Below are 23,396 nucleotides of genomic sequence, written 5' to 3'. Positions count from 1 at the left end.
CAGGAAGTCGGCACACGCACACAAACAGCCATCCAAACACACACGCACACTAAAAGGTGGCTTACTGACAAAGAAAGAAGCCAATGGCGTGGACCGTGTTGTGAGTATGACGCCTCGGCTCTCTTGACCCTGTTGTTGTGTACTTAGCCTTGACGCAGTGCTTGATTATACTGCCTGTTAGACACCAGAGCATAAGAAGGGATTATTCAAACGCTTCTTATAGGACAATAAGGGCTTAGTTTGGGAAGTAAATTAGGTTTGGGTTTTTTTTGACAAGAGGGAGGCTCATTTAAAATGCTGTTCAAGATATGTGTCCCATGAGGACAATTCAATACTTGAAAGGCACTTTCCAAGACAACAGGTACAAATCCTGCCCTTTTAATCTAAATTATTTAAATAGTTTGGTCATTTTTTAATTATTACATTTTTTTCACATTCTTTTCATATGTAGTCGGTGACATTTTTGCATTTTTTTATATTAATTTGGATTTGACCATTTAGAAATTAAATACACAAAATACAATTTTTATATGAATTTTATATTCTATACTATATAAATAAATTATATTATTTTTTATTTCCCCATTATATAAATTTGCATTCAAATTGTATAAAAGATAATTAAAATATTTATTTTGTTACATATATTTTTTTTATATACACTAGCATACAAATTGGAAAAAAGATAATTACATGATTTATTATAGTACATATATTTTTTGATATACTTTATTAAAATTGTATAAAATAATTAGATTTATTTTGTTACATATATTTTTTCATGTACATTATCATTCAAATTGAATAAAAGATAATTACATTTATATATTTTGTTACATATATATTTTCCTATACATTATCATTCAAATTGTAAAAAAGATAATTACGTTGTTTATTTATACATTTTTTGTTAAATTTTCAGGGTTAAAATAGGATATTTTATATTTAGTTGGTGCCAGAACAAGTAATCTAGGAGGACAGGGCCACAGTTGAAAGGCTAAATCATTAAAGTTGTTTATTGATATTCATATTTTTCTAATTGTTTATTAAATAACTCATAGTGAGGCACCATGTGGTCCATTTTGAATACCCCCTTCCGTTACCAAATATGGCTCCTAGTCTGATTTTTCAAACAGTCAATAGAGCGAAGCCTCACGTTCAGCAACACAATCAAACACACAAAAGCAGTGTCACCATGGCCACGGCCAGCTCAGAAGACGAAAAGTCTCAGCGTCCTACCTTTGGGGACCACCGCCTGGTCAACAAAGCTCTCAGAAGGCTGGAAAAGCTCCACAAGTTGTGTGCCGACCCGCGTTTGGGCCTCAAGTCCAGCCCGCCGTTTCTTCTTGAGCTGGTACCGGAGACCGCGTCTCAACTCAGACGGGTCTGGGAGCCCTACCGAGGCATCGGGGCAGTGATGGGCCGAGCCGCCGGCGGGGAGGAGGGCATGTACTTGAGGCTCCACGTGAGGAACCTCCTGGATAAGACGGACCGGGCCTTGCTGCTATTCAAAGAAGGGAGGGAAAAGGTGTTTGACGAGACGTCCAGATGTAGGTAAGAAAACTATTAATATCATCAATAATTGGATTATATGACAACTGCTATAATTACAACAGTTTTTGTTTTGCTTAGAAAAAAAATTGCATATGTAGAAGTTTCCCCAACTAACCACAACAATCTGTTTTTATATTTTAAAAAAAATACAAATAAATGCAGCTTTTAAACATCAATGCCCAGTTTTGACTGATAAATAGTACATGTTATTCAAAATTATTGTTAGTTGGAATGGCATTGTAATTATTCTTTTTAAATAACAATTTCATAAAAATAATAAGTCATTTGAATTTATTTAAAACATATATTTTTCAAATACAGTGAAAACAAATATTTTCAAATAATATAAGTACAACAAATTTAAAAAATAAACACATACATTATTCCATTAAAGATATAACAATATAAATATTTTAATAATGTAAAAAATAGTACCTTACAAATTCATTAAATATGTTAATTTGGAAAAGATCTTCAACAACATCATACACAGCTATCGATCACATTTATTTAAACTGTAAAAAAAAAAAAAAATCTCAGAAGAACGCGTGAAATTTAGTGCAGAGTAAAAGACTTTGACCAATGGAAAACTTTGTGGTATTTAGCAGAAACTCACCGTCAGCCGAATGCATCCTGTTTGCACAGCCATCTTTGTGTTTTGTTTCCATCTCAGGAGGAACTTGACCAAGATGTCCTTGCTCTTCAGTCACATGCTGTGGGAACTAAAGGCCATTTTTCCTGGGGAACGTTACCACGGCGACACCTACACGGTCATGCAGAAGGAAGCAAGGAGGTTTTGGAGGATCACTTTTGGCAACAAGTGAGACGTGTGTTTTGTTTTTCATCCGCACCGGCTGTTTATTAGCTCTTTTTGTGCGACTGTCTGCTTCTGGTGTGGTTACAGGTGCATCGTGCGGTGGAGGGGCTTTGCAGAGCAGCTGAGGAGAGTGCACCCCTTTGAAGAGGGGATGGAGTCCATGGCGCTGAAGTCCACCATCGATCTCACCTGCAACGACCACATCTCTGTCTTTGAGTTTGACATCTTCACCAGGCTCTTTCAGGTTACATTCAGGCAATTTCTCATATTTTATACAAACGCACTACGATTGCAGGGTCGGAAACGGCAGACCCGTGCAAAACATGGCCCACAGGACACATGCTGCCCATTAAGATTTTCAATCCGGCCCGCCGTACGGTCTATATCATTTTTTTACACTGCAAAAAGTCAGTGTTCAAAAACAAGAAAAAAAAAATACAAAAATTAGGGGTATTTTACTTGAACTAAGCAAAATTATCTGCCGATAGAACAAGAAAATTCGGCTTGTCAAGACTTTCCAAAACAAGTAAAATTAGCTAACCTCAATGAACCCAAAAATACCTTAAAATAAGTATATTCTCACTAATAAGTGCACTTTTCTTGGTAGAAAAAAAAACTAGACCTTTTTGCTAAATATGTTGAAAAATATTGTTAAATAAGTAAATGCTAGTGCCATTATCTTGACATAATGATATGCGCTCGGCATCAAGATTTATTTTTTTTCATTCTTGAAGTACGAAATGATTACTTTAAAAAAGTAGTTTTATACTTGTGAGTGTTGATGACACAGCTTTGCATCAGTTGATATTCTAGTTCCTAGCATGTTTTACTCAATATAGAAAATAAAATCTCAGCAACAACCTACCGATCTCAAGGCGGACACTCTAACCACTAGGCAACTGAGTAGGACACAGGTTGCCAGATGTACTTCAAAGGTGGTAAAATTCCTGGAATTTTCCATGGGAATTAAGAAGAATGGGAACCAATAAATATGCATCAAAAGTGCCCAAAATGTCAGCCTTGAGAATAAACCAGTGTTTAACCATCGTGCCCATTCTTGGACCGCGAACACTCCCTAAGATCGTATAGCTGTGGTGCGTATCGGCCGCAACGGTACTCGGTTATAATACACTTGCGCTAGTAACGATAATATTAAACAAACAGATGAAGTCTGGAGCTAAAGTCTTAAAAAAAAAAAATAAGTGCAAAAATTATGACTAAAGTGTTGAAGCTGTATTTTAATTTTAATATAACAATTTAAGAATTTAGTTAGAATGTATTATTTTAGCACTGTGTAATGTATATTTCATCAGTTTTTTTAACTTTTTTTTTGCAGTACCGTATTTTTCAGAGTATAAGTCGCACCGGCCGAAAATGCATAATAAAGAAGGAAAAAAACATATATAAGTCGCACTGGAGTATAAGTCGCATTTTTGGGGGAAATTTATTTGATAAAAGCCAACACCAAGAATAGACATTTGAAAGGCAACTTAAAATAAATAAAGAATAGTGAACAACAGGCTGAATAAGTGTACGTTATATGAGGCATAAATAACCAACTGGTATGTTAACGTAACATATTATGGTAAGAGTCATTCAAATAACTATAACATATAGAACATGCTATACGTTTACCAAACAATCTGTCACTCTCTTTCTATGCCACATCAATGTGGAATGCGCTCCCAACAGGTATAAAAGAAAAGGCATCTCTATCCTCCTTCAAAACCGCAATAAAAGTTAACCTCCAGGCAGCTACAACCCTAAACTAACACCCTCCCCGGATTGCAAATAATCAAATGTAAACAATCAAATGCAGATACTTTTTCTTATGCCTTCTGATCTCTCTCTCTCTCTCTCTCTCTCTCTCTCTCTCTCTCTCTCTCTCTCTCTCTCTCTCTCTCTGTCCACTACTTGATGTCCATACCCCCCCCCCCTCCACACCCCTGATTGTAAATAATGTAAATAATTCAATGTGATTATCTTGTGTGATGACTGTATTATGATGATAGTATATATGATAGTATATATCTGTATCATGAATCAATTTAAGTGGACCCCGACTTAAACAAGTTCAAAAACTTGGGAACGGCGTGGCGAAGTTGGTAGAGGGGCCGTGTCAGCAATCGGAGGGTTGCTGGTTACTGGGGTTCAATCCCCACCTTCTACCATCCTAGTCACGTCCGTTGTGTCCTTGGGCAAGACACTTCACCCTTGCTCCTGATGGCTGCTGGTTAGCGCCTTGCATGGCAGCTTCCGCCATCAGTGTGTGAATGTGTGTGTGAATGGGTGAATGTGGAAATAGTGTCAAAGCGCTTTGAGTACCTTGAAGGTAGAAAAGCGCTATACAAGTATAACCCATTTATCATTTATTTATTTAAAAACTTATTCGGGTGTTACCATTTAGTGGTCAATTGTACGGAATATGTACTTCACTGTGCAACCTACTAATAAAAGTCTCAATCAATCAATCTGTCACTCCTAATCGCTAAATCCCATTAAATCTGATACGTCTAGTCCAGGGGTCACCAACCTTTTTGAACCCAAGAGCTACTTCTTGGGTAGTGATTAATGCGAAGGGCTACCAGTTAGATACACACTTAAATACATTTCCAGAAGTAGCCAATTTGCTCAATTTACCTTTAACTCTGTTATTATTAATAATTAATTATATTTATCTTTGTGGAAACACTGATCATCTTAATGATTTCTCACAATAAATATATATAGAAACAGATAAATATCAATATGCAACACTTTATTTTTATATTTTCTCTAAGTGCACATTTTTCAAATTGAACATTTTCAAATGATCACTTCTAAGACAGTCTTGTGAAATCATAATATCCCATTTTAACTAGCTAGCCACTAACATTTTTTAACATATCATGAATTACTTTGCACCATGTTTGTACAAATAATAACTCATGTAAAATACAAAAGTAAACTCTCAAATTTTTAAATCATGTCACACTTTGAACTGGACACCAAATCTGTTATCTGTTTCTTTGTCAGTTAGTGGGAAGCCTGGCATTGCATGCTGTTAACTAGTGTGTTGTACTCTGGTGTGTAACTTGACACTGCAACTCTGAGTGAGTCTTGCAGATGTGCATCAGTGAGGCGTGTTCTGTGTTTGTTCTTGATGAAGTTCATGTCAGAAAAGGCTGATTCACAAAGATAAGATTTTTCCTCATTGTTTGCGGAACCTTCTTAATCTTTTGGACATATTTTCACAGCAATCTGGCCTTAAGCTTAATTATGATAAATGTAAAATGTTAAGGATCGGAAATCTAAAGGGAACGTCCTTTCGAATGGAATGCAAAGTGTTTTGTTTATAAATTATATGCAATCTGTTGTGTTCCCTAATTTTTTTCTGTGTACATGAATGAAGGTGTGTGTTGCTGAGTCCGACTTGGACATTATCTGGACTGGGCCTGGTTTAAAAAACCCTTTAAAAAAATCTAATTTCATTGACAACCTGGTCTGTTGAAGATAAGGCCCTTTTTTAAAAAATAAAATAAAATAAGATAAATAAATAAAAAACATTTTCTTGGATAAAAAAGAAAGTAAAACAATATAAAAATAATTACATAAAAAATAGTAATTAATGAAAATGTTAGTGGACCAGCAGCCTATACAATCATGTGTGCTTCAGGGACTGTGTCCCTTGCAGATGTGTTGTCTATGTTGTGGGAACCAGAATATTGGTAGCAGAAAGAAATAACCCCTTTTGTGTGAGTGGGTGTGGATGAGTGTGCATGGGGGAGGTTGTTTGGGTTGATGCACTGATTGAAAGTGTATCTTGTGTTTTTTCTATGTAGATTTAATTTTAAAAAAAATTAAAAAAATTTTTTTTTTTTAAATATATATATATATTTTTTTTAGAACAGGCCCGCGGGCGACTCATCTGGTCCTTACGGGCGACCTGGTGCCCGCGGGCACCGCGTTGGTGACCCCTGGTCTAGTCTCTTACGTGAATGAGCTAAATAATATTATTTGATATTTTACGGTAATGTGGTAATAATTTCACACATAAGTCGCTCCTGAGTATAAGTCGCACCCACGGCCAAACTATGAAAAAAACTGCGACTTATAGTCAGAAAAATACGGTATTTATTTTTGTAATCAGTCTGGCCTAAGCCTTGATCATATTTTTTGTGATTAACACATGCTTTCATATCATTTGACAAGGTTTATCCTGTAAAACCATAAGTAGGTTAGATATAATTCTTGACTACCATTACAATCAAGTAAGATCACTAATTCAGTGTTAACATTTGAGTGGGCCCCTGGCCACTCAATAGTGGAAAAGTTGGGCCCCCAGGTCAAAAAAGGTTAAAAACGCCTGGTACGAACCTCACTGTGGAAACCACATTTTGAACGGTGTCCAGAAATGATGGAAGCCTTCTGATACATCTCCCCTCTGACCTCCACCCTTCAGCCCTGGAGCTCCCTCCTGAGGAACTGGAACCAGCTGGCAGTGAGCCATCCGGGCTTCATGGCCTTCCTCACGTACGAGCAGGCGGTAGCTCGCCTGCAACACTCCCTGCACAGGCCTGGAAGGTGACCACCACACATTAGATGCTACTTTATTCCTGCTCTTTCAACCCTGGCGCTTCCTCAGCTACATCTTCCGTCTGAGCTGCACCCACATGGGCCAGTGGGCCATAGGTCACGTGACCAGCGAAGGCACCATCGTGCAAAGCATCCCAGAGGACATGCCCCTCATCCAAGCGCTCCTTCGTGGCCTCAATGACGGCTGGTTGGTTTTTACTCTTTTTTTTTTTGGTGTGTGTGTGTTCTTTTCAATGTTTCTCTGAGCACTGTATGTGTGTTGGTCAGCTACTTGTATCCCGACGGTCGAGAAGGGAACCCTGACCTCACCACCCTGCCTGAGAAAGGCCAAAAGCGGAAAGTCCAGGTCACACAAGTAGGTGGACTTGAGATACTTTGCTCAAAATTATCTGCCAAACACCTCACAGCGTTTTTGCTCTGGTCAAAGAGTCGGCTCTAATTCAAGATGGCAGACCTAAAGACCTTTGGCAAGAACTCTTTTAACTGTGAACCATGTTTAACTCAAACTGGGAGGGAGGTGAAGGTAAATTCTTAATGAACCTCAGCAAGAACTGTAGTGATGTTGGTGTGCCACGAGATGAAAGAAGTCTAGCTGGAATCATTCTTAATGATTTTCGGACTATGTCTAACTCACAATGACAAGGACTGAAAGAAGCCAAGGAAGCTGAGGTTTACGGTCGAATTATCACCGGATTAATTGGTTCCAGACCTGACCGTGACATCAGAATTTCTGCAAAGCACAAATTCTTATTCAAATGGAATATTTTCATAGGTAGAGCATAAAAAGCTGTTGAGGACATCCTAAATATGGGTTTTAACATCATTAGAGCCCTCTTAAATGGGAAATAACACCCATATAGTCACATTTTTACACTTGTATTACCCAATATAGTGGACATAATAGAAAATACTATACTGTAATTAGACATAAATAGGACATACTGTAAGGTAATACAGACTCGCACACATGCACACAGACACACAGTTATTTAAATACTGCAACTTGTTTGATGACAATATAATAATATATATAATAACACAGTACAGTACCTTATATTTTTATTTTAAGTTCATTTAGCAATTTTCATGCTTGAAAGGCCTAATTTAGGTACAGTACAGGCCAAAAGTTTGGACACACCTTCTCATTCAATGTGTTTTCTTTATTTTTCATGACTATTTACATTGTGGATTGTCACTGAAGGCATCAAAACTATAAATGAACACATGTGGAGTTATGTACTTGACAAAAAAAGGTAAAATAGCTGAAAACATGTTTTGTATTCAAGTTTCTTCAAAATAGCCACCTTTTGGTCTAATTAGTACTGCTTTGCACACTCTTGGCATTCTCTCAATGAGCTTCAAGCACACTTGTGAAGTGAAAACCACCTCTTGAAGCTCATCGAGAGAATGCCAAGAGTGTGCAAAGCAGTAATTAGAACAGATGGTGGCTATTTTGAAGAAACGAGAATATAAAACATGTTTTCATTTATTCACCTTTTTTGTCAAGTACATAACGCCACATGTGTTTATTCATAGTTTTGATGCCTTCAGTGACAATCTACAATGTCATGAAAATAAAGAAAACACATTGAATGAGAAGGTGTGTCCAAACTTTTGGCCTGGCCCTGTACTGTACCTAAATTAATAAATAATAAATAAATAAATAAATAATAAATGATGCCTTCAGTGACAATCTACAATGTCATGAAATAAAGAAAACACATTGAATGAGAAGGTGTGTCCAAACTTTTGGCCTGGCCCTGTACTGTACCTAAATTAATAAATAATAAATAATAATTAATAAATAAATAAATATATAAATGATGCCTTCAGTGACGATCTACAATGTCATGAAAATAAAGAAAACACATTGAATGAGAAGGTGTGTCCAAATTTTTGGCCTGGCCCTGTACTGTACCTAAATTAATAAATAATAAATAAATAATAAATGATGCCTTCAGTGACAATCTACAATGTCATGAAAATAAAGAAAACGCATTGAATGAGAAGGTGTGTCCAAACTTTCGGCCTGTACTGTACCTAAATTAATAAATAATAAATAATAATAAATACATAAATAAATAGATGCCTTCAGTGACGATCTACAATGTCATGAAAATAAAGAAAACACACTACATGAGAAGGTGTGTCCAGACTTTTGGCCTGGCCCTGTACTGTACCTAAATTAATAAATAATAAATAAATAATAAATGATGCCTTCAGTGACAATCTACAATGTCATGAAAATAAAGAAAACACATTGAATGAGAAGGTGTGTCCAAACTTTTGGCCTGGCCCTGTACTGTACCTAAATTAATAAATAATAAATAAATAATAAATGATGCCTTCAGTGACAATCTACAATGTCATGAAAATAAAGAAAACGCATTGAATGAGAAGGTGTGTCCAAACTTTCGGCCTGTACTGTACCTAAATTAATAAATAATAAATAATAATAAATAAATAAATAAATAGATGCCTTCAGTGACGATCTACAATGTCATGAAAATAAAGAAAACACACTAAATGAGAAGGTGTGTCCAAACTTTTGGCCTGGCCCTGTACTGTACCTAAATTAATAATAAATAAATAAATAAATAAAGAATAAATGATGCCTTCAGTGACAATCTACAATGTCATGAAAATAAAGAAAACACATTGAATGAGAAGGTGTGTCCAAACTTTTGGCCTGGCCCTGTACTGTACCTAAATTAATAAATAATAAATAAATAAATAAATAATAAATGATGCCTTCAGTGACAATCTACAATGTCATAAAAATAAAGAAAACGCATTGAATGAGAAGGTGTGTCCAAACTTTTGGCCTGGCCCTGTACTGTACCTAAATTAATAAATAATAAATAAATAATAAATGATGCCTTCAGTGACAATCTACAATGTCATGAAAATAAAGAAAACACATTGAATGAGAAGGTGTGTCCAAACTTTTGGCCTGGCCCTGTACTGTACCTAAATTAATAAATAATAAATAAATAAATAAATAATAAATGATGCCTTCAGTGACAATCTACAATGTCATGAAAATAAAGAAAACGCATTGAATGAGAAGGTGTGTCCAAACTCTTGGCCTGTACTGTATTAAGGTTTTACCTTAAATGGCTCAAATAAACACCCACATTCAGCCAAAGCTATTAATTTTGTCTAACTCAGTTCAGAGAGTGCAAATCAGTGTTGACATCATTGTAAACGCTCTCTGGACTCAAAACCGGAAGCTGAGGTTAAAGGTCAAGCCTTCACTAGCAATAAATGAGACATCTATTGATTTTGAGATTTTGACCCAATAAGGTCAAGTTAAAACCCACTTTCAGCCAAAACTATTGATTTTATCCAACTCAACTCATGAAATATACATAGGTCATATCAGTGTTGACATCATTTTGAACCACGTCTGGACTCAAGACAGGAAGCTGACTTCAAAGATCAAATCCTCGCTGACAATGGTTAAGGCGTCTATTGATCTAGAACAGAGGTGTCAAAGTCGTTTTCACCGAGGGCCACATCGCAGTTATGTTTGGCCCCAGAGGGCCGCTTCTAACAGTGAATACTATTATTACACAAGTTTTTAATGCATTTTATTAGTAGATTTTTTTTCAGTTGCAATAATTTGTCCTCAAAATGTAGTGTATATTTACTGTAAATGGAAAAACAGTACTGCTGTTTTTATGGTAAAAAAAAAAAAAAAAAAGAAGGCAGCTCAGTTGCCAGAATTGTACTGTAAAATTTACATGTGTTTTTTTTACTATAATTACAAAACACTGCAATTTTAAAGTCAAAAGTAAAAAGTTGGTTTGTTTTGTTTTTTACCGCAAATCAACAACCGCAGATTTTTCGGTGTATTACTGTAAATGCCTAAACGGCACCACAGTTTATTACAGTAAAATAAAAGCACTGTTTTCACTTCGAGAAAAATGGTGTAAAAATCCACAGTAAATTTCACAATTTTATCGTGAAATCTATTGCTACTTTTACATTGCACAAATCGCTCGATAACTTGCTTTGAAATCATTATTGTTAGTATTTAATTATATATTTTTTAAAAATGGTTTGAATGTTTGACAATATATTTTGCATAATTAAACAATAATTTGCGATTACATGGAGTATGTTTTTTTTTCTTTCTCCCAAAGTAGAAAGAAAGAATACATTTAGTAAGAAAAGTTACAGCGCTTTATTGATACATATTATTTCCAGGCTTTCGAGGGCCAAATAAAATGACGTCTGGCCCCCGGGCCTTGAGTTTGACACCCGTGGTCTACAGTATTTCCTTCTGTTTAGTGCCTTGAGCCGGAAATACAAGTGCCGTTCCGTCTACTCGTTGTCCGTAGCGTTTCTATTCATATGGATTCTTCATTCGACGTTTGTAAGTTTTACAATATAACTAAACAATTCATACCTTCTAAACTAAATCATGTTTCTAGACTTCCCGAGTGCTTTTAACACAATCCAGTCCCCTTTGCTACAGGACAAACTGACGAGCCTGCAGGTGGACCCCCTCTACTTTATTGATACATATTATTTCCAGGCTTTCGAGGGCCAAATAAAATGAAGCGGCGGGTCACACTTGAGTTTGACACCTGTGATCTAGAACATTTAACTCAAGGAAAGTCAGAACCACACAAAACTAGAGATGTCCGATAATATCGGCTGATAAATGCTTTAAAATGTAACATCGTAAATTATCGGTATCGGTTTCAAAAAGGAAAATGTATGACATTTTAAAACGCTGATGTACGGAGTGGTACACGGACGTAGGGAGACGTACAGAGCAGTTGTGTCACCCAGTCATACTTGCCAACCCTCCCAAATTTCAGTGCCCCTCCTGAAAATCTCCCGGGGCAACCATTCTCCCGAATTTCTCCCGATTTCCACCCAGACAGCAATATTGGGGGCGTGCCTTAAAGGCACTGCATTTGCGTGCCGGCCCAATCACATAATATCTACAACTTTTCACACACACAAGTGAATGCAAGGCATATTTGGTCAACAGCCATGCAGGTCACACTGACCGGGGGCCGTATAAACAACTTTAACACTGTTACAAATATGCGCCACACTGTGAACCCACACCAAACAAGAATGACAAACACATTTTGGGACAACATCCGCACCGTAACACAACATAAACACGATAGAACAAATACCCAGAACCCCTTGCAGCACTAACTCTTCCGGGACGCTACAATATACACTCCCCGCTACCACCAACCCCCCCACCCCCACCCCCACCTCAACCCCACCCACCTCAACCTCCTCATGCTCTCTCAGGGAGAGCATGTCCCAAATTCCAAGCTGCTGTTTTGAGGCATGTTTAAAAAAAACAATGCACTTTGTGACTTCAATAATAAATATGGCAGTGCCATGTTGGCATTTTTTTCCATAACTTGAGTTGATTTATTTTGGCAAACCTTGTTACATTGTTTAATGCATCCAGCGGGGCATCACAACAAAATTAGGCATAATAATGTGCAGAGGTGGGTAGTAACGCGCTACATTTAACTTTTGGGATAAATTGTACTTCTAAGAGTAGTTTTAATGCAACATACTTTTACTTGAGTATATTTATAGAGAAGAAACGCTACTTTTACTCCGCTGCATTTATCTACATTCAGCTCGCTACTCGCTACTGATTTTTATCGATCTGTTATTGCACGCTTTGTTTGTTTTGGTTTGTCAGACAGACCTTCAAAGTAGGATCTATCGCATGCCTGCGTTTCACCAATCAAATACAGTCACTGGTGACGTTTGACTCCGTTTCATCAAACAAATGCAGTCACTGGTGACGTTTGACTCCGTTTCACCAATCAAACAGAGCCAGGCGGTCACATGATTAACTGCACATAAAGTTTCAGCGGCAAACAACAACAAGCTTAAGCTTACATGAACTCAACGTCAAATTTGAGGAAGCACATCGTGGTAAGTAACGTTAGTAGATATTTTGGCTGTCACCGTAGGCTGATGTTAGCTTCCCTGCTATGAATCACTGTCAAATGTACATCGTGTGGGGACATTTATTAACGCACTGCAGCCTCATAGACCAGGGGTCACCAACCTTTTTGAAACCAAGAGCTACTTCTTGGGTACTGATTAATGCGAAGGGCTACCAGTTTGATACACACTTAAATAAATTGCCAGAAATAGCCAATTTGCTCAATTTACCTTTAACTCTATGTTATTATTAATAATTAATGATATTTACACTTAATTGAACGGTTTAAAAGAGGAGAAAACACGAAAAAAATGACAATTAAATTTTGAAACATAGTTTATCTTCAATTTCGACTCTTTAAAATTCAAAATTCAACCGAAAAAAAGAAGAGAAAAACTTAAAAAAAGAATTTATGGAACATCATTAGTCATTTTTCCTGATTAAGATTAATTTTAGAATTTTGATGACATGTTTTAAATAGGTTATAATCCAATCTACACTTTGTTAGAATATATAACAAATTGGACCAAGCTATATTTCTAACAAAGACAAATCATTATTTCTTCTAGATTTTCCAGAACAAAAATTTTAAAATAAATTCAAAAGACTTTGAAATTTGATTCTACAGATTTTCTAGATTTGCCAGAATATTTTTTTTTGAATTTTAATCATAATAAGTTTGAAGAAATATTTCACAAATATTCTTCGTCGACAAAACAGAAGCTAAAATGAAGAATTAAATTAAAAAATGTATTTATTATTCTTTGCAATAATAAATTTTTTTTTTTACTTGAACATTGATTTAAATTGTCAGGAAAGAAGAGGGAGGAATTTAAAAGGTAAAAAGGTATATGTGTTTAAAAATCCTAAAATCATTTTTAAGGTTGTATTTTTTCTCTAAAATCGTCTTTCTGAAAGTTATAAGAAGCAAAGTAAAATAATTAATGCATTTATTTAAACAAGTGAAGACCAAGTCTTTAAAATATTTTCTTGGATTTTCAATTTTTTTTTTGAGTTTTGTCTCTCTTAGAATTAAAAATGTCGGGCAAAGCGAGACCAGCTTGGTAGTAAATAAATACAACTTCAAAAATAGAGGCAGCTCACTGGTAAGTGCTGCTATTTGAGCTATTTTTAGAACAGGCCGGCGGGCTACTCATCTGGTCCTTACGGGCTACCTGGTGCCCGCGGGCACCGCGTTGGTGACCCCTGTCATAGACACACACACACACACACACGCACAGTCGCACACACACTCACGCATGCATACAAACACCAATCAGTGTGTTCACAGGTGCAGCCCACACCTATCAGTTTATGGTTTGCGTAAAGGCTAACTTGTTATTTTCCTTTGTAATCTCTGCCTACTGAGCCTATGGTGCTGTTAAGTTATTGTGGCTCAATTTGCCTCAATTTTTTTTATGTTAATGTATTATTATTTAATATATATTATTGTTTTTGTTGCTTAAGAGATATGCCTGGCTCTGAATTTGCTCATTGCTATTTTTATGTTTTTGTGCATTATTTGTTGCCGTCATCATTAAACGAACAGGTTACTTACTGACCAGTTACTCAGTACTTGAGTAGTTTTTTCACAACATACTTTTTACTTTTACTCAAGTAAAATTTGGGTGACTACTCCTTACTTTTACTTGAGTAATACAACTCTAAAGTAAGAGTACTCTTACTTGAGTACAATTTCTGGCTACTCTACCCACCTCTGGAAATAAGTTATTTACACATAAATCTTTATGTACATAGCTTAACTGTTTCCTAACAGTGCCTGTAACACGGCAGTGAAACGGCTGATCAAACAAAACAGAAGTCATCGTCATGGACCCACGAGCTGCGGAAGCTAGCTCTCCAATCAGCTGAACAGACTCAATAACTTTTTGTAGAACTTTCTTCGAAATTTGTGGAACTGATAATCGTGTACACTTGTAAACGTGTTAGCATATTAGCTAATGCTAACGACGCTAGCTTGATTACATTACGAAAGCATGTAAAAATATGCATGAAAACACTGCCATCACGAACAGGTTACTCATCATTTACTCAGTACTTGAGTAGTTTTCTCACAACATACTTTTTACTTTTACTCAAGTAAAAATTTGGGTGACTACTCCTTATTTTTACTTGAGTAATAAATCTCTAAAGTAACCGTACTCTTACTTGAGTACAATTTCTGGCTACTCTAACCACGTCTGTGTTAATTCCACGACTGTATATATCGGTATCGGTTGATATCGGAATCGGTAATTAAGAGTTGGACAATATCGGAATATCGGATATGGGCAAAAAAGCCATCTCTACACAAAACTATTGATTTTGTCTGATTTAAACTAGGAATGTTAAATCGGTAGTGGCCTTGAAAGTTTTAAATCTGATTTTGAGAAAGTCCATTGATTTTGAACAAAGTCGAAGTGACAGAATTGTATTTCATGCCGGTTTGACTTCAATTGTCAGATGTCATTGGAAAGAACCCTATTGTTAATAGTAGACAAATACCTAAGCACGACACAAGTGACCAATTGGTTTTGATTGATTAATCCCTGAGGATGTTTAGCGGTGTTAATTTACACACTTGTGGTGACTGACCTCCCCGCATGTTGACCAGGAGCAGTACGACCTCTACTGTGAGGTGGGCGCCTCCTTCCAGCTGTGCAAGATCTGCGCAGTGAAGGACAAGGACACTCGCATTCAGCCTTGTGGTCATCTGCTGTGCCAGTGCTGCCTGGCCAGCTGGCTGGTATGAGCGTGCATTCATTCCGTCGGTCCATGCCCACCTGCGTTATGTTCCTTTCACGATATCAACATCCAGCAGAAGTCAGCGGGCCACACGTGTCCGTACTGCCGCTGCGACATCAGAGGCACCGAGCCGGTCGACATCGAGCCTTATCTACCTGAACACAAGGAGGACGAAGAAGAGGAGGAGGAGGAGGAGGAGGAGGAAGAGGACCATGAGGATGTGGAGCTGTTGATACAGCAAATGGCTGCGCTGAGGAAGGTTTGTCTGAGGAAAACTACATGCTGGTTACGGCTGTGAGTAACATCAATACAGGGATGATGGACATTCTGAATATTACCTGGTAGGTGCCAGGGGGCGGAGTCACTCATCAGTGATGGCGTCTCTCGACAACTGGGAACGCCCACGCCGCCTTCATCATCTGCATGTCACAAGGTAAGATTATAGTTTCGAAGAAAACACATTTTTTCATCAAGTGTTTGTTTACGTACAAAGAATAGTCCACACAACCCAAAACCAGTGAAGTTGGCACGTTGTGTAAATGGTAAATAAAAACAGAATACGATTGTTTGCAAATCCTTTTCAACCTACATTCAATTGAATAGACCGCAAAGACAAGATACTTAACGTTCGAACTGGTATACTTTGTTATTTTTCGAAAATAATAGCTCATTCGGAATTTGATGCCTGCAACATGTTTCAAGAAAGCTGGCAAAAAAGACTGAGAAAGTTGAGGGATGCTCGTGAAACACTTATTTGGAACACCCCACAGGTGAACAGGCTGATTGGGAACAAGTGGGTGCCATGATTGGGTGTAAAAGCAGCTTCCGTGAAATGCTCAGTCAGTCACAAACAAGGACGGGGTTGAGGGTCACCACTTTGTCAACAAATGCGTGAGCTAATTGTCCAACAGTTTAACAACAACATTTCTCAACCAGCTATTGCAAGGAATTTAGGGAATTCACCATCTACGGTCCGTAATGTCATTAAAAGGTTCAGAGAATCTGGAGAAATCACTGCACGTAAGCGATGATATTATGGACCTTCGATCCCTCAGGCGGTACTGCATCAAAAAGCGACATCAGTGTGTAAAGGATATCACCACATGGGCTCAGGAACACTTCAGAAAACCACTGTCGGTAACTACAGTTTGTCGCTACATCCGTAAGTGCAAGTTAAAACTCTGCTATGCAAAGCCAAAGCCATTTATCAACAACACCCAGAAATGCCGCCGGCTTCACTGGGCCCGAGCTCATCTAAGATGGACTAATGCAAAGTAGAAAAGTGTTCTGTGGTCTGACGAGTCCACATTTCAAATTGTTATTGGAAACGGTGGATGTCGTGTCCTACGGAACAAATAAGAAAAGGTGCAAAGTTCAAAAGCCAACATCTGTGATGGTATGGGGGTGTATTAGTAACTGGTAACTAGTAACTGGGTAACTTACACATCTGTGAAGGCACCATTAATGCTGAAAGGTTCATACAGGTTTTGGAGCAACATATGTTGCCATCCTAGCGACGTCTTTTTCATGCAAGACAATGCCAAGCCACATTCTGCACGTGTTACAACAGCGTGGCTTCGTAGTAAAAGAGTGTGGGTACTAGACTGGCCTGCCTGTAGTCCAGACCTGTCTCCCATTGCAAATGTGTGGCGCATTATGAAGCCTAAAATACCACAACAGAGACCCCCGGACTGTTGAACAACTTAACTGTACATCAAGCAAGAATGGGAAAGAATTCCACTTGAAAAGCTTAAAAAATGTGTCTCCTCAGATCCCAAACATTTACTGAGTGTTGTTAAAAGGAAAGGCCATGTAACACAGTGGTAAAAATGCCCCTGTGCCAACTTTTTTACAACGTGTTGCTGCCATTAAATTCCAAGTTAATGATTATTTGCAAAAACAAATTACGTTTCTCAGTTTGAACATTAAATATCTTGTCTTTGCAGTCTATTCAATTAAATATAAGTTGAAAAGGATTTGCAAATCATTGTATTCCGTTTTTATTTGCGATTTACACAACGTGCCAACTTCACTGCTTTTGGGTTTTGTATTTAAAGCAGTTTGAACATAATATAATTGTGTTTCTTTGTGCAGGCTAAGAGAGGGAAGGGAGTCTGATCCTGACTATAAACAAACAGGAAAGACATCGAGGGGTCGAGTGTTACTGAAATAGACCTGATAGAACTAAATAATGTATATACTCTGTAAACTATTCCAATTGTGAATAAATAATTCCAGATTTGTTGCTGCGTGTTTCATAGTGAAAGTTTCTCACTAAGACCCCACCCACCCACTGTTCTGTCATTAATTTGGCAGAAGAGTGCGAACAGAAATGAGTCGGTGTTAAAATGAGTTTAATGAGAATTTCTGCGCCACACTAATTATGGCACAAAAAATGTGTGACATAGTCACAGATGATCAACCGTACAGACAAATATCAAAATATATCATTATGAATGAGTATAATGATCATTTCTTCAAATAAAATATATTTAATCAACTACAGTAAAACTATTAATTAGAATACTATACATAGTTTACAAATAATACTGACTCAAGATGACTTAATCATTTCTGGAGAGGTACCAATCAGGATGACGTGCTAGCTGACCCAAGTTATGACCCGGGGGTGGATCGCTCTTCTATGCACAGCTGTGGACGTATTTGTGTAGCTGACCCGGGAGGAGACCTCTGTATGACTATCTGTTGGTTTACCAATGGACTGGACTACCACATTTTCTATTAGTTTAACAAATCAATAACTAGATCCAATCAACACCAATTGCACCGTTCATTCTGGAAGGGGGGGGGGGGGGGGTCCCCTACGTATGTGGTCCCTTCTCAAGGCTTCTTAATTTTCCATAGCTGGGGCGGTTTGAGTATTTCCTTTCCCGGATGTGTGTTTAGATTAAGGGATGTGGTGAGTTTGTGAAGCACTTTGGGACACTTGTGATTAAGGGCTATCATTTTTATGGATCCATGGGGTAAGAAACACTAAAGACTTCAAAATAGTCCCTATGTGTTGCCTATTGATGTTGTGTTTTTTGGTGCTGTGTGTCACGACACTCCTGTCATTTCCCCTCCTATGTAAGGCACTTCTAGTAAGGCATTTCTATGAACGTTCTCATTTATCCAGGTCGTTGTCATCTCAGGGCGTTCAATCGTTTGCAATTAGACTGCTTGGTTTGTCTTGAAAGCCGTTTCGCCGCTCATCCGTTTCAGGCTTCAGATCTGACCAATCTAAGTCTATGAGCACGAACTGATGAAGCCTACTCGGATGAGAGGCGAAACGTCTTCCAAGACAAACCAAGCAGTCCAGTTGCGAACGATTGAACGCCCTGAGATAGTAAGTCATTGTTTTCTATTGTTGATGCCATAAAGAGAATTCCCTTCCAAGCAAACAGAAGTGCCAGGGACCAGTCTCGTGTTGGCTCAAGATTGCCACAATATTATGATACATTCAAACGAAGATAGCCAATTGTATGTTCTACATTCATTACATTTCATTTTCACGTGTAAAGCAACAGACCTTCAACAATCAAGAGTAAGTTGACGTGCTGTGTCACAATTTCAAGGGCCCAAAGAATGTTTCAAGGATGATTTATTCATCATTTAGTTCAGAAATACAGATGGAACATCAAGTGCAAGACTGAATGTCTGATGACTTAGTTGTTGGCCATGGTGCGATCCAGCCAATCGCGTAAGACGCAGACCTGAGATTGGGGACAGAGAAGTGTTTTGTTTTGGACGGTGACACTAAAGTATTGTTGGATGGCATTGGTCTTTTTACCTTGGCGTAGACACCAGGGTGGTCCCTCTCAGCACATCCGTATCCCCAGGACACGACGCCGTGCAGCTCATCGTTGCAAACCACGGGGCCACCGGAGTCACCCTGACAGCACAAAGTTAAATCTTTGAGTTTCTCTAAATACAAAAGACTTCAGCTGGGAAAATGTGATGGAGCACCGTGTACCTGGCAAGAGTCCTTGCCTCCCTCCAGGTATCCAGCGCAGAACATGGAGCTGGTAATCTGGCCGGGGTAGGCATTCTTGCAGTCCCTGTCTGACAGGATGGGGATGTCCAGGCACTGAAGCTTGTTCTTGTCAGCGGCTGCAAAATACAACGGATCAAGGGAAAACTCAAGAAGGATGCAGAAACAATGTCTGCGTGTCGCACTGCCACTCACTGGAGCTCATGGTGTTGCCCCATCCAGCGACTTTGCACATGGTGCCAGCGGAGGCGCAGCCGTTGGGCAGAGCCACGGGCTGCACGTGCTGGTTGAGTTTGGCGGGCTTGCTCAGCTTGATCAGCATGACGTCATTGTTGATGTTGTAGGAGCTGTAGTTGGGGTGGCGGATGACGCGGGAGGAGCTGATGAACTGCTCGGTTCCCTCGTTGACCCTGATGTTGTGCTCTCCAAGACGCACCTCGACGCGGCTGCAGGGCATTTTGTGAGGGTTTTGAAAGATGACCTGGCTTTCACATGGTGCGGTTATGGAATCGGTTGGTTACGTACGACTTGTAGCAGTGGGCAGCGGACACCACCCAGTTGGCGCTGACGAGGGAGCCTCCGCAGAAGTGGTAGCCGGAGTTCAGGGACACCGTATGGGGCTGGGTGTGGGGCTTACACTCATACCCTCCGACAATCTTGTCGTCCTCCAAGGCAACTAGAATCACACGTTTGGACGGTCACTTCTTTAAAACGGACTTTGATCCATCACTGGTAAAACTAATTACCCAATGATCTATAGCCATCCATTTTCCATACCACTAATTTTGTTTAGGATTAGCAGGGGCTAGACTTGGACAATTTAAGGTTGCATATCATCCGATAATGAATAGCGCAATGAGTGGATCTGCTGTGTTAACCACTACAACTACTAAAGCCTCGCCTCCAGATCAATGTTGACAGTCAGTCCAGAAGCTCAAAAGGTATCAACAACCAAACTTAACCAGCAAAGGTAACACCCCGCCACCTGTTTACCATGTACAGCATCTCGTTAGTGTTACCATTAGCTAGTACATCTTGGGTCCAACGTGATATTCATGAATAAAATAGATGTATCACTGAAATTCTGCTCAGTTGATTGAAAGCCAAGATGAGTATCTCTTTAAAAAAGGTGTGTCACACTCACAAGCAGCTCCAATGAGCAGAACGAAGACCAGAGACCTCATGGTTGCTGTGTGATCGTGTCGATGAGAGAACTTCATCTGGAGGTGCGCTTTATATACGCAAGAGATGGGGCGCTGCCCTCCTCATTGGTCAGTGGAAAGCCAATCACTGGAGGAAGGTGTTAGGGCAAGGTGACTCTCAAACTATTTGTGTAAAAGTAAAAGGTTGTGTGCCCGCGTTAAGCCGGAAAATGATGTGGATCAATATCTTTATTGATATACGTCTTTCAATTTTGACAAACAATATGTAATGCAGGCGAATGCAGTTCTTAACTTGATATTATTTGATGCAACAAGCCTTTGCAAGCTCCTGTTTGGTCATTAAAACCACAAAACCTGAACTTAAATATTTTTTTATCACTTTGAATTCTGATTCCAAAGCAACTTTACCTTCAGTTTTTTGTTAAACAATGATTATAATCAAATGAAGGGGCAAGATTTTAGTGAGTCTGTACTATCACAATCTTGCTTAGAAAAAACCCAATAGACCACACAGTACAGCAATGAGACAAACATACACTACATAAAAAGTGCTTCCCTTTTATTTTTACCGTATTATTAGCAATGTTTCACTCCATACGTTTAAATTAACCTTTAGTGTTTATAGAACTGTTGACGAGCAGAAGAAAGGTTTGCTCGAGTGTTTGTCATTGAACAGACCACGACCGTATCGCCTGTACGATTAGTTATCTCAACAGGTGGTCGATTCACAGAACTCAAACTTTTTCCACCAAGGACCGCATGCTGAAAAGTCAAAGCACGCAGGGGCCATTTTGATATTTTTGTAAAAATAAAAAAGCTAAAAACAAACCGTACATTAAAAGACTAAACTTTGTGTTACAGGTGACAACGCGTATTATTAAGACACCTGGAAAATTATGGCCTCGCCAAACTTGGGAGCATGTTCATTCATTTGTTTAATTTTGTAGAAAAAAGCAGCTAACAGACATGACACAAAACTTTAGTCATTTTAAACGGCAACTTTCTGGCTTTAAGAAACAAAATAAATAAAAAATAATAATAAATGGTGGTAGTCAATAATAGATCAGGCAGAGTAAAACATATTGAATCACTCAATTCTAAAGAAAGAACATATAAATCATACTATAAGATGTTCATTTCAATAACACCTGCATCAAATTAGGGCTGTTTATTAGTCTGAAGTGAAAAAGGAGTGTTCACACCTTGGAGAGCAGCTGCACCAAAGGAGAAGATTAACAAACATCTTCAAGACATTTTGCAAAGGATGTTGATTGTTCACAGTCAGCTGTGTCTTAAAATCTAGACCAAGTACGGTACAAACAACATGGGAAGGTTGCAAAAGGCAAGCATTCTGATAGACCAAGGAAAACAGAGCGTAAAGACAGAAAACTAAAAAGCAATATGTCTTTAAACAGAAAATGCGCAGCAAAACCAATAGAGAACAAATGTGCGGAAACTGGAGTCACCACCTGTGACCGGACTGTAAGAAACCGCCGCAAAAAAATTCAATAAAAATTTAGGGAAAACTGTCATTAACATCGAAACAGAAAAAAAAGGTACCACTGAGCGAAGTAAAAGTATTGGTGGACTATGGATGATTGAATGAAAGTCACATTCAGTGATGAATCTCAAATGTGCATTGGCAAGGTGAAGATGCTGCAACTTTTGTTTGGTGCCGTACCAGTGACATTTATGAAGACGACTGCCTGAAGAAGACATGCAAATCTCCACTTCCATGTGTTTACATTAACATTTTGGACACTTTTCTTATTCTATCAATCGAACGGATTATTCGGGATGATGACAGTCTTTTTCAAGATGAAAATGCATCATACCATGGAGCAAAAAAACTGTTAAACTTTCCTTGAAGAAATATACGTAAGGTCAATGTGATGGGCTGCAAATTGTCTGGATCTCAAACCAGTTGAAAATCTGCGATGGAACTAGAAGAAAATGATGCATGGCAAGACTCCAACCTGCAAAGCTGATCGGACAACAGCAATCAGACAAAGTTGGAGCAAGATTGATGAAGAGTACGGTTAGTCACTCCTTAAGTCCATGCTTCAGAAACTGCAAGCTGCTATAAAAGTCAGAGTTGCTGCAACAAAGTACTAGTGGTGTGTGTTCTGTATGTTTTTATGATTCCATATATATTTCCTCAGAATTGAATGATTCTATAATTTTTTCCACTTTGTTTGAACTAAGAAAAAAACTGACTACCACAATTTATTTTCTTGATTTCCTTTAGTGTTTCTTAGATCCAGAAAGTTGCCATTTCAAATGACTAAAGTTTTGTGTCACGTCTGTTAGCTGCTTTTTTACAGCTGAATGAACATCCTCCAAGTCTTTTGCCAGGGGTTGTATTAGCAAGGTTGGGTAAAATAATTGATTTGTTTGATTATGGATTGATATCTTTTACATTTTATTACATGCCATATCATTATTGCCCGATTCTCCGCGGACCATGAAGATATACACTAATAGATGCCATTGCAACATTTGATGGCAAAGATCGGCTAGTGCTCAAAATGAACCACACTATGTTATGATCATAGAACATAAACTGCTGACTGAAACAGTTATTATTATGGATTATATTAGTAA

At 38.2% G+C, this 23,396-nt stretch overlaps 3 protein-coding genes across 5 annotated transcripts in view; 1 reads left to right on the top strand and 2 right to left on the bottom strand.

Moving 5' to 3' along the window:
* Positions 1-1,303, bottom strand: part of bcl3 (BCL3 transcription coactivator) — a 113,739-nt gene extending 112,436 nt beyond the window's left edge. Inside the window, exon 1 of the mRNA XM_062063937.1 lies at positions 1,240-1,303. The gene's annotated coding sequence lies outside the window, so the exon portion shown is untranslated. The remainder of the gene's footprint in view (positions 1-1,239) is intronic.
* On the top strand, positions 712-17,960 carry cblc (Cbl proto-oncogene C, E3 ubiquitin protein ligase). Of its 3 annotated transcripts, none has more exons than XM_062063936.1 (10): positions 712-1,554; positions 2,261-2,374; positions 2,459-2,615; positions 6,813-6,934; positions 6,996-7,133; positions 7,214-7,301; positions 15,508-15,639; positions 15,712-15,897; positions 15,984-16,071; positions 17,733-17,960. In XM_062063936.1, the coding sequence occupies exons 1-9, from the start codon at positions 1,109-1,111 to the stop codon at positions 16,011-16,013; spliced, it is 1,413 nt and encodes a 470-aa protein (XP_061919920.1). In that variant the 5' UTR covers positions 712-1,108; the 3' UTR covers positions 16,014-16,071; positions 17,733-17,960. The 3 variants fall into 3 exon arrangements, with proteins under 3 accessions (XP_061919920.1, XP_061919918.1, XP_061919919.1); XM_062063934.1 differs by having other exon boundaries at positions 2,228-2,374; positions 17,733-17,958; XM_062063935.1 differs by having other exon boundaries at positions 2,228-2,374; positions 15,715-15,897; positions 17,733-17,956.
* Positions 17,961-19,221: 1,261 nt separating this feature from the next.
* LOC133660431 (trypsin-2-like) lies at positions 19,222-20,919 on the bottom strand. Its single transcript, XM_062063924.1, has 6 exons — positions 20,774-20,919; positions 20,155-20,305; positions 19,825-20,075; positions 19,612-19,748; positions 19,429-19,530; positions 19,222-19,351 (listed from the first exon to the last, which is right to left on the bottom strand). The coding sequence occupies exons 1-6, from the start codon at positions 20,847-20,849 to the stop codon at positions 19,304-19,306; spliced, it is 765 nt and encodes a 254-aa protein (XP_061919908.1). The 5' UTR covers positions 20,850-20,919; the 3' UTR covers positions 19,222-19,303.
* Between the last annotated feature and the right edge of the window lie 2,477 nt (positions 20,920-23,396).

The sequence above is a fragment of the Entelurus aequoreus genome, linkage group LG11 (assembly GCF_033978785.1).
Source record: "Entelurus aequoreus isolate RoL-2023_Sb linkage group LG11, RoL_Eaeq_v1.1, whole genome shotgun sequence".
Classification (NCBI taxonomy): domain Eukaryota; kingdom Metazoa; phylum Chordata; class Actinopteri; order Syngnathiformes; family Syngnathidae; genus Entelurus; species Entelurus aequoreus.
The sequence above is the reverse complement of the archived record's forward strand: the minus strand, read 5'-3'. Positions and strand labels throughout refer to the sequence as shown.